This window comes from Pongo pygmaeus, chromosome 1, assembly GCF_028885625.2.
Source record: "Pongo pygmaeus isolate AG05252 chromosome 1, NHGRI_mPonPyg2-v2.0_pri, whole genome shotgun sequence".
NCBI classification, from domain to species: domain Eukaryota; kingdom Metazoa; phylum Chordata; class Mammalia; order Primates; family Hominidae; genus Pongo; species Pongo pygmaeus.
Window position 1 is genome coordinate 168,936,575 of NC_072373.2, and position 14,873 is coordinate 168,951,447.

The 14,873-nt window shown below is 37.3% G+C and overlaps 1 protein-coding gene across 9 annotated transcripts in view; it reads right to left on the bottom strand.

The window, feature by feature from the left end:
• Positions 1 to 14,873, bottom strand: part of NFIA (nuclear factor I A) — a 599,513-nt gene that overhangs the window by 79,143 nt on the left and 505,497 nt on the right. For 5 of the 9 annotated variants that reach the window (XM_063654979.1, XM_063654975.1, XM_063654985.1 and 2 more), the window contains exon 7: positions 2,750 to 2,878. In XM_063654979.1, the coding sequence (XP_063511049.1) occupies positions 2,750 to 2,878 (129 nt within the window). Of the gene's footprint in view, positions 1 to 160; positions 215 to 2,749; positions 2,879 to 14,873 lie in introns of all 9 variants that reach the window. The other 4 variants (XM_063654972.1, XM_063654968.1, XM_063654976.1 and 1 more) reach the window with 1 other exon arrangement.

Here is a 14,873-nt window from a genome sequence, read left to right on the forward strand (position 1 = left end):
CCAACCTTTTAAAAATATCTTAGCCAGAAAAATGTCTTACGTTAGCCTATCTCAATTCTTATGATTCTTACCACAAAGAGGCAACTGAAGTTTCATCTCAACTACTCCAATTCCCTTCACCAGACCACTAAGCGGGGTGGGACACGGTAAGAACGGGTACCTGAGTAGACTTTCCAGAAAGGAGAGCCGAGGATGCTGGGAGCCATCTTGAATTCTGGTGAAAACAAAGAATCTTTGGTATTCCATAATTCTTACACTAGGCATCTTTCTCTTTTCCTCAAACACAATTTTATGAATGAATATGAATAGATTGGAACTCGTTATGCTGTGAGCTAAGGAGGTCCACTCTGGTTCAACCCAGCATGGGTCATTTTAGAAAACGTGCTTAGTCATCTAGCATGAAGAAGCTCTCAACCTGTACCCATAGGGAAGTGCTCATGACAATAATTTCTAGAACTACAGTTTTAAGGCAAGACACACATTAGACACTCTTAATATTTACTGACTAATGATAATATATACAGATTGCATTATGCTCTTCATGGAATCTCCACAAATACTGTTTTATTGTTGTTTCTGTATAAGAATACAAGATTGGGAGGAAACGGTCATTCGTTATTAGTATTGTACCCACTGTATTGATGAGGACCATTAAAAAACCCAGAAGGTGAGTGGGAAGGAAAAGAGGGAGCCTACCCAGCTCTCCTGATTGCTGGCATACTGTTCTTCTCAGTTCTTACTAACTTACTACACCACAAATCTTTCCTTTGCTTACGATGGCCCTCCATTTATCTATGCATCTTTTAAGATTTGACTTCAATGTTATTTATACTTTGAAGTCTCTTTTTTTTTTTTGAGAAGGATCTTGCTCTGTTGCCCAGGCTGGAGTGCAGTGGCACCATCTTGGCTCACTGCAGCCTCTGCCTCCTGGGTTTAAGTGATTCTCCTGCCTCAGCCTCACAGGTAGCTGGGATTTACAGGCGTGTGCCACACCTGGCTAATTTTTTTTGTATTTTTAGTAGAGATGGGGTTTCACCATGTTAGCCAGGCTGATCTTGAATTCCTGAGCTCAAGTGATCTGCCTGCCTTGGCCTCAGAAAGTGCTAGGATTACAGGCGTGAGCCACTGTGCCCGGCCCATCATCTTTTACTTGCTTACTTCCTTGTGTGCCTCTCTTCTGCAGTAGAAAACATGCTCTATGAGGACAGGAACCACTGGTCCCAGTGTCTATAGAGGCACTCAGTAAATCCTTGTTTAAAGAGTGAATGAACCTCCATGGTCCCCCCAATACTGAGCTCCTGCAGGAACTTTTACCATTCAGTTAGCATTTAGAATATGTTAACTTGACCCCAAACAGATGAAAAACAACACATGCCTCATCTCCTTCAGGCCATAAATATTCTGCCTAAAAGGGCTTCATATCTCTGATCCCCCACTACAGTTTATATGCTCAATGAGTGTTAACTATGAGGATAATATCTTAATACTATTTAATAAGCCTCATTCTGGGACCTTATAATCTAATTCTAATGCAGGTTTTCCAATTATATATTGATAGTAAGTCTGTCTGATTATACCACACATATACACAAATGAAAGAAGGGATCTTGAGAAAGTTCTACCAATGATCACAAGATGTTTAAAGATGAAGCAAGTAAGTTTCATAATTATGGATAAAGAAGTTGCTTCCCACAGTGGTCAAAATGCTTACTTTCTTCAATATGATTCCCATCTGTGCACCGGACAGCCCTCTTACCCGCCACATTTCCCTGAGATGCACACAGAGCACATTGATAAAGGGATTCAGATTGGTGGGGCTAACATTGAGATTAATGCAAGAAACATCAGTTTCCCCAGGTATATGTCAAAGCAGACAAGAGATCATAACTTTCTAGGATGTTTTATGAAACCAGCTGGTAGGTCACAGACCTACCTAAAGGAAAATCTGATAAAGGAAAGCAAACATGGCTACAATTATTCATACTCCTACTGTGGGAGTTTCATAAACAAAATAATAAATATTTTTATCTTGCAATAAGATCAAGTTAAGTGATTTGCTGACATTCTCCTGAGGCTTAAGGCTTGTCTTTAATGCGAAATACAAATCATATTTCTTGTGGACACATTTTAATAATAAACTTAAAAGCATATGAGACAAAAATAATGAAAACATTGCAATGAAAACCAGACAAACTATCTACCACTTCAAAAGGAGTGAATGAAGACTGCTTGTCAACACCCTGATGCAAACAACCTCAACACAAAATGCCACATATTGAAATCAGGTTTTATGGAAAGAGAGTCAACAGGGATGAGAAAAAGCTACTACTTGAAAACAGGTAACTGATCACATGGAAATATACTCACCCAATGCATGCATGTGTGCACGCGCATGCGCGCGCATACACACACACTCTCTCTCTCTCTCTCTCTCACACACACACACACACACACAACTTGTAGAACAGATTTGATTTTGGTTCAATTCAAGTTACTTCCCATCTTTCTGCAAAAATCTCACTGGCAAACAAAAAACAGATTTGGTCCCTTTTTGCCTTAGGAAAGGACAAAAAATTTGATGCCAAATCTCTTTGGTCTCTAAAATTCCAAGGCTGCCCCCAGGGGTAAGAAATTGGAACACTCACTGCCTCACAAGTGTTCGGGGGAGTCCTCACTGTCTCTCATTTTGCTACTTGGGTCCAAAGGCCATGATATAAGCACAACCAAGGGTGCCTGTGGAGCAGCTCACCTCTGGGTCCTGTAATGACAGGTCGGTGATGCTGTGTGAACGCCGTTCCCAGGGAGGAGGTCTGTGAAGGGGAGGGGCTGCTGAAACCAGACTTCTCCGACTTCTTCAGTGTGGTTGGAGATGGCATTCCTGGCAAGAAGGATCAACTGGTAAGTACACTTTAATTCATGGAACAATGATTTGTGCAACCTAAAAGATAACATTTAAAGAATTAAAAAACAAAAAGAGGAATCCACCTGTGAATGAAAAAGATGTTTTGAATTGCTTTGCATTTGTCACAGGAACAAAGAGGTGACAGAATAGTCCCCTGATAAGTTGGTCTGTATTTGATTTCAATTTATTCTAATTAATCACAGTCCATTTTTGGGTTATTGGTCTTCAATAATAATATAGGGTTCAACTTTTCCAGTGTTTCCTAAAAGTTGCTCCTTGTGTCTGTGACCTCTGGGACTCCCAAAAAGGAGACCATCTATGCTTATGAAGACTTCACATGCAATCGTTTCATCTTGTTGGTTACCTTGCTTTGACACCAAATCACTTTCTCCATATTTTAAATAATTTGGCTGTTTTAACATAAGAATACCCTCAACAATGGCAACTTAGTTGTTCATTCAATGAATTCTTTAGAATAGAAAAAAAGAAAAAAGAAAAGTAAAAAAATCTTAAATGCCCTACAATTGGGGACTGGTTAAATAAGTATGGTATAATCAATGTAAACAATACTGTAAAAGAGTAATGATGTGGCAAAACATTTATAATATAATGTTAATTGAAAAAGGCAATTACAAAATAGGATGTTATACTATGACACCATTGAAAAGGCTATTTCTATGCATAGAGAAAGAACTGGAAGGCAATATGCATAAACTATAATGGTAGTTCTCTCTCCGTATTGAATTTGGGTGATTTTCATTGCCTTCGTTTTGCTTACCTGTCTTGATGAACATATATTGCTTTCATGTTAATACAATAAAAGCTTGTTTTTAAAAATAGTACTTTTATTATTGTGTCTAAGGTTTTCACAGCATTTCCAGCATAGAAAAAGCTTTGGGAAGAAAATAATGGAGAAACAGTTCCTTGTAATTACTGGATTTGTAATGTTCTCAGCAACCACGCTGACATACCCAACTGGAGGCATCTATCAGTTTGGTAGGGTGCCAATTAAAACAAGGAAAATTTGGATATAAAAATAAAAGAAATAACTCCTAGTCTCTGCATCAGGGGACAAATTTGAGCTCTCTTAAGGTTGTAGCACGAAACTGGTCTGCACTGATGTTAAAAGAACCAAATTCCATTTTACTTATACATGTTTACATGTGCTGTGTTCTGCCCATGACCAGAGAATTATTTGGGTGAACTGGAAAATTAAGTAATAAAAATCATAATGATATTAACATGTAACTGTTATGGAGTACCATGTACTGTGCCAAGCACTTTATAGGTATAGATCTTTCCAGAAATTTAGTTAGTTTTGCCTGTATCTAAATATGTCCCTGTTATTTCTGATCACAGATTTCCTTAATGCAATTCTACAACATGACCTTTGAGTGTGACTCAGACTCTATAAGGACAGAGTCCTTGTCGGCTTTGTTCCCCTCTACGTCCAAGACCTCCAAGGCTCTGAAACACCCAAATGGTCTGAAAAGATATTTAAACTACTCGTGCAGGTCTCAGCTTTATCTGTAGCTTCATGAATAGATGCTTAAACATAGCAAAGCTTAGAATTTTAACCCCAAGAAAGAAAAATTGAAAATTGGTAAACACATTTGCATAGTCAGATATAAGTACAACATAGAGTGGTATGTGATTTCATACTAATTTGACAATTTGAATCAGATCCTTTCTAGATCAATATCCATGTGATTTGAATTAAAAATGAAGTAATTAAGTCAAGTGACTTTAGTTATATTTGTTGCTTGCTGAATCAGTAACCAGTCACACCATACCAAAGTTCTAATGTAGGATGCACTGAGATTTTGGGTGAACATTCACTGCAAGTAACCTAACCTAAGGTATCATCATGTAATTACACTAAGGAGGAGATTTCAAATAAAAAAAATGAAAGAAATAAAAAGCTACCAAAATGTAAACAAATCTCCCAACTCATTTAAACCTTTTTGTGTAGACCAATTTATAGGCTGCCAACCGTTCCACTGATTTAAATTTAGTCCAATGCCTGAACTACATGTCATAAAACAGAAGCAGAACAGATAATTAAAACAAAAATCAAAACTTTAAAGGTGGCAGATTTTTTTTTTTTCCAGATAATGGAATCACTGATGAAATCCAGTATCCTAACTAATCTTATTGATGATAGCAAACGGCTGGACTCAAGAAAAAGTTATGATTTCTTTGAAAAATTCATGTTTTCTAATTCATGCCATTCTAAATACTGCAGAAATATGGACATGATTGAAATCCACTATTTATGCTTCTAAAAGGAATTACAAGTAAAATTTGGGCAATAACAAGTATCAAGAATGACCAAGTTGGTAAACGAGTTCAAAAATAGCAAAATTTAAATCTTCTTTGCAAGGGTTAAAGAGGGAAGAAATACCGTCAGCATGCAGGAACAACCAGCCAAACTCTGTATAATCTTCTAAATTTATCACAGTCAAGTAATATGAACCCTAAGGCTGTCATGAATCTCAAAATTACTTTGTGTTTTCAATTTTTAAAGAGTCATATTGAGCACATTTCCTTAGTATATACTTTAATATTTTCTCTACATGCATAATGTATGTTTTGGTTAATTTGTTTTGTATATTTAATTGACCAGATGAAATTCCAAAATGCTAGTAAACTACTCTCTGTTAAAAGCTAGAGAACAATCTTGGCTTTTATTTTTGAAATCAAATTTGGTTCTGCACATTACTTTAAAAATAAATCCTTTTTAAAATCTCTTTTGCCAATTATTTATGCACAACTGTTACAAAATTACTGTACGGATTAATGACTGATTGGCTTTCTTTTAATGAATTAAAAATTTTAATTTCAATGTATTTTCTAGAAGTACCAGATTTTTAAAAAAAGATTACAGATGAAGTAATCCTACTCCTTTTCTGGAGGAAATGAAATGTTACTTTAAAGTTCAATGCAGAAAAATAAAGAATTTTGTAGAATGAGAAGCAGAAATCTAGCATAATGTTTTGTTTCAATGGGGCATTTCATCCTTTTGATTGGTATAAAAAAACCCAATGAGAGTAAATAGAATTGGAGAAACATGTCAAGAAGGCCTGTGGCTTGTCACTGGTTTTCTAAACATCCAGAATTTTTGAATTTTGAATTTCCCTCTAGTCTGCCATTTTTTCTAAGCTACATGAGTCATTCCAAATTGTGTTCAGTAGACAAGGGCAAACATATATGGGATCTAGTCATGTAGTGGCTTTCATCTCTGGAGGCACTTATAAGTGCAAAGTTCAACAAGAAAACCTTGAAAATACAGGTCAAATGCACTATTCACAAAGATTCCTTCAAATTCATCATTGGTATTTGTGGTAGTCAGGCTGGGCTGGTGGCTCATGTCTATAATCCCAGCACTGTGGGAGGCTGAGACAGGAGGATTGCTTCAGGCCAGGAGTTCGAGAGCAGCCTGGACAATATAGTGAGACCTTATCTCTACAAAAAATTAATTTTTAAAAGTTAGCTGAGGCCAGGCACGGTGGCTCATGCCTGTAATCCCAGCACTTTGGGAGGCCGAGGTGGGCAGATCACAAGGTCAAGAGATCGAGACCATCCTGGCCAACATGGTGAAACCCCATCTCTACTAAAAATACAAAAATTAGCTGGGCGTGGTGACATGTGCCTGTAGTCCCAGCTACTCAGGACATGGAGGCAGGAGGATTGCTTGAACCTGGGAGGCGGAGGTTGCAGTCAGCCCAGATCATGCTACTGCACTCCAGCCTGCTGACAGAGCAAGATTCCATCTCAAAAAAAAAAAAAAAAGTTAGCTGAGTGTGGTGGTATATGCCTACAGTCCCAGCTACTCAGAAGGCAGAGGCAGGAGGATCACATGAACCCAGGAGTTTATGAGCTACAATCACACCACTGCACTCCAGCCTGGACAAAAGAGAGAGACCTTATCTCGAAAAAAAAATTGTGGTACTCAGAATTCTAAGATGGCTTCCTAGTTCCCAGCCTTGTATAATGATGCCTTATATAATCCTCTCCTTTTGCGTGTGTGAGATATTTGTGAATATGATAAACGTAATTCTTGTGAATAGGTTATATTATACTGCAAAGGTGATTACATTGATTAGGTTATGTTACATTGCAAAAGACTTCTACGGATATAATTAAGGTCCCCAATCAGGTGAGTTTGAGTTAAGGAAAAATATATTTTCCCTGGAGGGCCTGACCTAATCATGGGAGCCTTGTATAAAAGGAATTAGAAGTCAGAGAGCTTCTTCCTCAGGCTTTGAAGAAGTCAGCTGCCATATTGTGAAAGGGCCTGTGACAGCCACAAGGCAAGGAACTGCAGGGGCCTCTGGGAGCTGAGTGGGGCCCCTTGCTGACAGTTAGCTTTCAGAAAGCAGGGACTTTAGTCCCACATCCACAAGCAACCGAATTCTGCCAACAATCACGAGAGTTTGCAACAGGCCCTTGAGCTCCAGAAAGAAATGGAGTCTGAACAAAATTCTCATTGCAGCCTTGTATGACCTAAGCAGAAGATCTAGATGAGCCGTGGCCAGGCTCCAGACCCATGGAAACTGTGAGATAATATTAATAACTGTGTGTTGTTTCAAGTTGCTAACTCTGTGAAAATCCGTTCTGCAGTAACAGAAAACAAACATGATATTCAAATATAAGACGATTGCAATGCTAGACATGTGTGTATTAAAGATGTTTGCTATACAATAATTACTCTCTATATTTCTGAAAGTTTCCCTTATTTTTACCTAATCCACCCTAGGTTGTACAGTCTTCCACTAGCTAGTCACCCAGAGAAAACGGTAAGACGTATTCTTAGAAAAGGAACTAAAAAGTGGTAATTTTCAAGGGACATAAATACTTTTGAAAATTTCTACTTCTCCTGATTCTTTCGAGAAACATCAATAACAAAATTAGATTGAGTGACGTGAAAAAAACCTCAAAACAAATTCTCGGGGTCTCCCCTAAGAAGTTAAAATTTGTTTTAGGGAATTTTTCACTGCAATTTGATATCACATAAAATAAAAAGAAGAAAATGGAAAACCAATCATAATTAATTTCACCTCTCCCCTACTCCCAAGTTATGATATTTTTCAAACACTTTGACCAAGAACTCTACAGTGACAATAGTAAAGGAAACACTGCAGGAATCGTTAGGAAGTACAAAGCTGTTTATTCTTCCTTAGGTATCTTCTTAAAGGGGAGATTTTAAGGAGCCAAAGGAGCTACAACATTAATGGGAATGGAAGAGAAGGGAAGGATCACCATAAACTGTAATTATTCCAGTGACAACTGAACAACATGTTGGATTTTTCAAAAGGAACTGTAACTTCTCAGTGTTAGTGCTTACTTTGTTAGAGCACCTATCCAAAAATTCATTCTCCTGTTAAAAGTATCCCTGGTAAGTGCTGCCCGGGACAGCAGGACCTTATCTTGTCTGTCGCAGGAGTTTGGGAGATGTAATTCAAGTTGTCAGAGAAGATATAACTGGTGTATGTTCTTTTCTTCAAAGTGACAAAGTCAAGAATAGAAAGTTTAGTTTCAATAATGTTCATTTATAGTCACAAACAGAGAGAAACTCTGAAAGCAAGCAACCTCAGCACTTTAGCTTTTAAATCCAATACAATAAGCAGGTTAGAGAGGACCCCAAAATGTTACAAGTTTAATTGTTCATGACTTGGATAGCGTCCTGTTCATTGTCATCATCTAATTCCCAACAACCTATTTTTATAACTGTTATTGCCAGAACAACTATTACACCAAACTTAAAGGCTTAAAGGCAACTGGAAGCCTTCATCCATCAAGTGGCCTCAAGAGAGGCAGGAGGCAGCTACAGAGATTAAATCTCTACATATCGATCATGTCCAAAAACCAGGCTGAAAATAATAAAAGCTACAAATTATGGAGTGCCCACTATGTGCCACGTACTTATAAATCTCAAATCCTTACATTTTCTTTTTTTTTTTGAGATGGAGTCTCGGTCTGTTACCCAGGCTGGAGTGCAGTGGTGCGATCTTGGCTCACTGCAACCTCTGCCTCCCTGGTTCAAGCGATTCTCCTGCCTCAGCCTCCTGAGTAGCTGGGTCTACAGGCACATGCCACCATACCCGGCTAATTTTTGTATTTTTTTTTTTTTTTAGTAGATATAAGGTTTCACCATGTTGGCCAAGCTGGTCTCGAACTCCTGACCTCAGGTGATACACCCACCTTGGCCTCCCAAAGTGCTGGGATTACAGGCATGAGCCACCGTGTCCATCCCCAAATCCTTACATTTTCATCTGAGATAGGTAGGTATTATTATCCTTTCTACCAATAACTTAATATTACAGAAATCAGATATCAAGTGATGTTAAACAATTTGTCTAGGATCATACAGCTATTAGATGGTACTGCAGATCCAGGTCTCTCTGGTTCTCAAGTTTTATAAAACCCTCATATAGTTTTCCTAGTATACTATAAACAGTGTCCTATTTAAGTCAATAAAGTATATTTATAGCTGAAGTTTTAAATTTGGTTATCCAAAGGGGGAAAAAAAGGAAGGGTATATCAGATACAAAAGTGTATGCAAAAAAACCCACTCTGAAGTATACTAGGAATCATTTGTCTTATATATCAAAGTTTTCTCTTGGCCTTAGTAAGGATCAGTTAAGATTTTATCAAACACACACTGAATGAATTATCAGCGATTCTAACACAGAACCTCCACAAAATAAATGTCACATAGATTTAGAAGAAGATAATGACCCCAGATGTTGAGTTGCAAAAGAGTATATAAGTGTTTTATATTTACTATAGGCCTCTTGCCTATTCAACAAGTTGCTTCTTCTATAAAGCCTCCTGCAAACCATGTTATATCTCTATCTATAATAAGAAAGGACAAAAATTCTCCTCTTAAGACTTGTTGATAGTGTCCAAGCCTAGACTATATATTACAATGCAGTAATAAATAGCTCACTTAACCAGAGGCTATAACACACACGATTATTTAGAATTCAGTAATTTGTAAAAATCAAGGAAGGCTCCCGAGTGTCTAAAGTCAGCATCAAAACAGGTAACTAAGTTGAGGCATTTAACTCATTGGAGAGTTTATAGAAACTAAGAAGTGTTTCAAGGAGAAGGCTGCAATCAACTGAGTTGAATGCCACTGAGAGATCACGTATAATGAGGACAGAAAAGGGTCCACTGGATTTGGCAACATGAATGTTTCTGACAGTCTTGAAAAGTGGGTTCCAGGAGAGTGAGGCACAGAGAAGATAGGATAGCATGGTTTATAAAATCAATGGGAAGTGAAGAAACAGGGGAAATGGTGTAGTCAACTTCCATGAAATGAAGGAGGAATCTGCAGAGGAGAGCAGAAAAATAGGGTAGTGGCTACAGGAAGAGGGAGGGAAACAAGGGATAGCTTTCTGAAGGTAGGAGAGAGTCCAGCATGCTTGTCTACTGATGGGAATGGTCCAGCAGACAGGCAGAAAGCCATGACTCAGAGAACAGAGGGTCCCTGAGGCAGAGCAGTCCTTAAGAAGGTGAGAGGCTACATAATCAGTGAGTGGAGGAGCCAGGATTTGAACCCAGGAAACCAAAGCTCTTGCTCCTTTCAGTGTACCATGCTACCAAGATCCCTACTTCTGGGTGAGGGTGCGGGGGAGTACTACTTATGTATCTTATCAATACAAACCTATGATGAGCTGATTTAAATCTGAACTATTAAAGACACTTGAACATGTTTCTTCTTGCAAACATTCCAAGTCTTAATGATGCTAACTGCTTTGTGACTCTTCTTTTTTACACTCAGGCATTCAGATTCCCCTACTCCACTAGATCTAAGTGTGGGGAACAGACAGCCCAGTCATGTCCATCAGACTAATGGCGTCCGCATAAACTTCAGTGACATTTCTCAAGCCCAGGATGAATGCTGAGTACCAGTACCATCTTTTGCAAGTCATCCACTATCAGATTTACACTCAGACACATCTCTTCCAGATGCAGAGCTATACTGCACTCTAGTAATTCCCCCACAGGCAGGAACAAGACCTTTCTAGAACCACTGAAAGTATATCTTGTAATTAGATTATCTCTAACCATGATGCCAAATAAAGGCTGTGACTGAACAGAAGAATCCCACGGTTAAGGGACCATTCTGTTCTTGTGAGCATAAACACAGGCTGCGGGATACAAGGAGGTCATTGAAGACACCGCACGTTTGTTAGATGTGTGTCCTAATGATAAAATCCATTAGGGTTCATTCTAGTATAATTTTTTATGATTAGCACACTCAACGATAAAAAGGTAAAACAGACTATTTTGACTTTTAGCCTTTTTCAGTGAATAAAAATGTTTTAAAATCATTTTTATGATAGAGAGCATAAATGAAAGTTAATATAGCTTCTGAGGTTTATCCTTCTTACTCTATATGCAGCCATTGAAAATGAGCTAAAAGGACTCCCAAAGAATTATCACATCATAAAGAAGTTCAGGTAATTTAAATGGGTTGGGGACACCAGTGATTTCTTCAGTTTTTAAAAAATGGGAGTATGGAGTAAAAATTACATGGATTATTCAGGGGGAAAGAAATGATGAGTTCTGTAATATATTCCAAATGTTCATTTGTGAGTGAAAATTTACAACCAGAGAGAGTAAAGAATAGACACAAGGAAAATGTCATATAAAAATCTGGTTTCTGAGCCAAAAATAAAATCTCTCGACTAGTTGGGGGATTTCCTCTCCTTTCAAGGTAAACACAGACACCCCAGTGACAGGACTGAAATAAAAAAAAATTGTGTTACATGCTCCATATACTTACAAGAGGTTGGAGATTCCCTACCCATTCCATCTGCCCCCTAGCCATCCCATCCCCCCATGTGTTCAGGAAAGGACTGATTTTGGCTCAACATAGCAATTATACGCATTCACAGAAGGACTGAGGATAAAGAAGACATTTCTGAGAAAACCAAATTATTTCTTTCCATAAACAATACATATAGTATAAAATAGCATAATGTTTTATTCATTCTCCTTAGATATCCAGCTGAATAGTAAAAAACTCAATCATACATATGTTTGGTTTATATCTGCCCTGCCCAATATGGTAGCTACTAGCCACATGTGGCTACTTAAATCTAAATTAATTAAAATTAAATGAATTTAAAAATTCAGTTGCTCAGCATAGCCACATTGCAAGGGCTTAGTAGCCATATGTAGCTCATGGTTAGAATATTGGATACTATAGACACAGAACATCTCTATCACTGCAGAAAGTTCTATTGGACAGCTCTGGTCTATATGATATGATACCAAATAACTTTTTACTTTTTTGGTCATGCTGTACAACAGTAGATAAACCTTATTTTGTATTGTTCAGCATGTTTAGTCTTTTTTTTTTAAACTTCCAAAAGTGAAACATATTCACTGTACAAATATAGAACTGTATAATGGGAAAAAAATGAAAGCTTTTTCTCTCCATCTCCAACAAGCTGGAAGTAACTCAGTGTTCAAGCTTGGTTAACACCCTTATGAATACTTTCGTTGGCATATAACATTAGCCTTGATGATGTGAACTTTAGTATTTACTTAAATATACTCTCTTCTGTCAGTTAAAACATGATAGAGAGCTAGAGTTTAAGGGTCCTATGGATAAAATTTAATTTGAAAGAGATGCATAGTCTGTGAGGGTCCATGTTTGGGATACGCCTGTGCTGGAGCTCTATTAGTTCCAGTGTTCCTTGGATACAAGCAGAGCACCCAGCTAAAGCAAAAATTTGAAACTGATTGAAACATTTCATAAGAGAAAAAGAAAGAAAATTTTAGCGCTCTTCAAATTGCTTGAACTGTGAAATCAAGTAATGAACACGAGAAAAGGTTCTGTCAGCTAGAATCTAAGGCTTCGTGTTGTCAGCATTTTCTTGCTAAATCTTATTATGGCAAAGCATTTGCTTTTTCATCTCTGCACTCTGTTCATCCCACAAATAAACTGCTTTGACCTCCACCTGTTACTTAGTGAAATCTGCCTGCCATCCTTCAATAACCCCATTCTTTGCCTTTGAAGGCCTTTGAGTCACAGAGAAAGTGGGAAGCTAGCGTTGTGCAATGAATTAAGCTGCTATCACTTTATAAGTATTCAGTAGTTCATAGTTCAAGCTAGAAGCTACATAGCAAAAGAAAATGAATTTTTTTTAAAGATAGTGCTTATGAATACTGGAAGAGGGCAATACATTCCATCATTTTAACCTCAAATTTTTAATAGAAAGAGGTTCTCTCTTCAGCTCTTATTTAATGCAGAAAACTTCTAGCCCATTCCTTATAAGAAAACCTTTCTCTGAAGGAGTTGTGCCTTCAGTTTAGGTAGATGAGCCAAAAGATCCCTTCAAAGCTTAAAAATACTTCAAGTATGTTCATTATACTGATATTTTGCAAAACAAAATGAATGAACCACTAACCTCAAATGCAGCTTCATGGATGTAAAAGGACCACACTACTATTAAACACTATTAAAACAAACACAAAACAATAAAAAGGGAAATAACTGTATTTATGTAAATCACACAACTACATGAGTCATTTTCTGAAGCACTGTATCTGACAAAATAATTTGCTTTTTTTTTTAACAACAATGACATATCAGAAACAAGTATGCTGTGTAAAGTTGCACTTCTAATGATTAATGCTACATTCAACAGAAGAGATGGTGTCTGTCTAATTATGTTAAATACTTATCTAAGAGGGATTAGCAGGCTGTTTCTGCTCACTGTCATTCTTTGTGACAACGTAATGATCCATTTACTTATGAGTACAATTATTAAAAAGCATGCTATTTTCTTAACTGTCTTCATATCTTAGAAATATTTTATTAAAAATTACTTATTTGACACTAAGGGTAAGTGCTTGGCAGAGTTTGGCATATCAATTAAGTAAATGAGTTAGTTCCATCAGTCACAGTCTTTGTTGGGTGTCTTATTTAAGTTGGGTGAAACTTGATCACCATAATCCTTTCATATTGGAGTTAATGATTCACCCTTTTTTCTCCTCATCTTATTTGTCCAACTCCTAAAGTTTGGTTTTCACTTAAACTAAAAACTGCTCATGGCCGACATTTTCTCTGGAGTCATGATTTAACACTTCTTCTTCACATTCACACCTTTTTTTGGAACCGAACACAAGGATCCAATTTTATACAGGCAACTCTTCATAGACCAATCAGAACGGGTTGCTAGCTATATACCATCTTTTGCGGCTTCTTCTACTCATGCAATGAACTTTATCCAGCACTTGTGAGGAAAAGGTCTTTAGACAAGATAAAAACAAGAAAGCAAACCACAATGGGCACTACAACTAGGCTGGCTACACCCAAACCAAAGGACTATTTCCATATGTGTCTAAATAGACAAAACTAGGTTCCTCTCTGTCTTTGTCCTTACACTTACTAACTCTCAAATGACAACTGCCACCAACCTGGCCCTTGGGTATGAAAGACAACCAAATAAGGGTATTGGGTGAAAGTTATTTACTGAACTGCTCCCTCAAGGAAGACTTTATCTATGTCTATAGCTTTTGTCAACTTAAGACAACTATCAAGTAGGCCAAGTGGCAGATAATAACATTTCTAATAAATTATATCTCTGCAAAAGTCTTCGAATGTATGGCCAGGGCAAAAATTTATGTGACCCAATATAATAAATGTGTGTCACAAAGATTTTATTCTAAACGAAAGGTATGTTAAAGTTTCAATGCTGATAGACAAACTTATCAAAACATCAAGCACATCAAAAAAAGAAAAATTGCTAGTTAAGTCTTTTGAGGATAAGATTTCTGAAGGAAAAAAAAATCCACTGGAAGAACGAACTCTTAAAATTAGAAGCAGGTGTCAGCACCATGAAGCGATAAATATCAAAGAATAACTGGCCCTGAAAAGCATTCTTAAGCATCCCATACTACTTTTAAGCCTTACACGTGGATTTTGACATTCGAACATGAAGTGTTG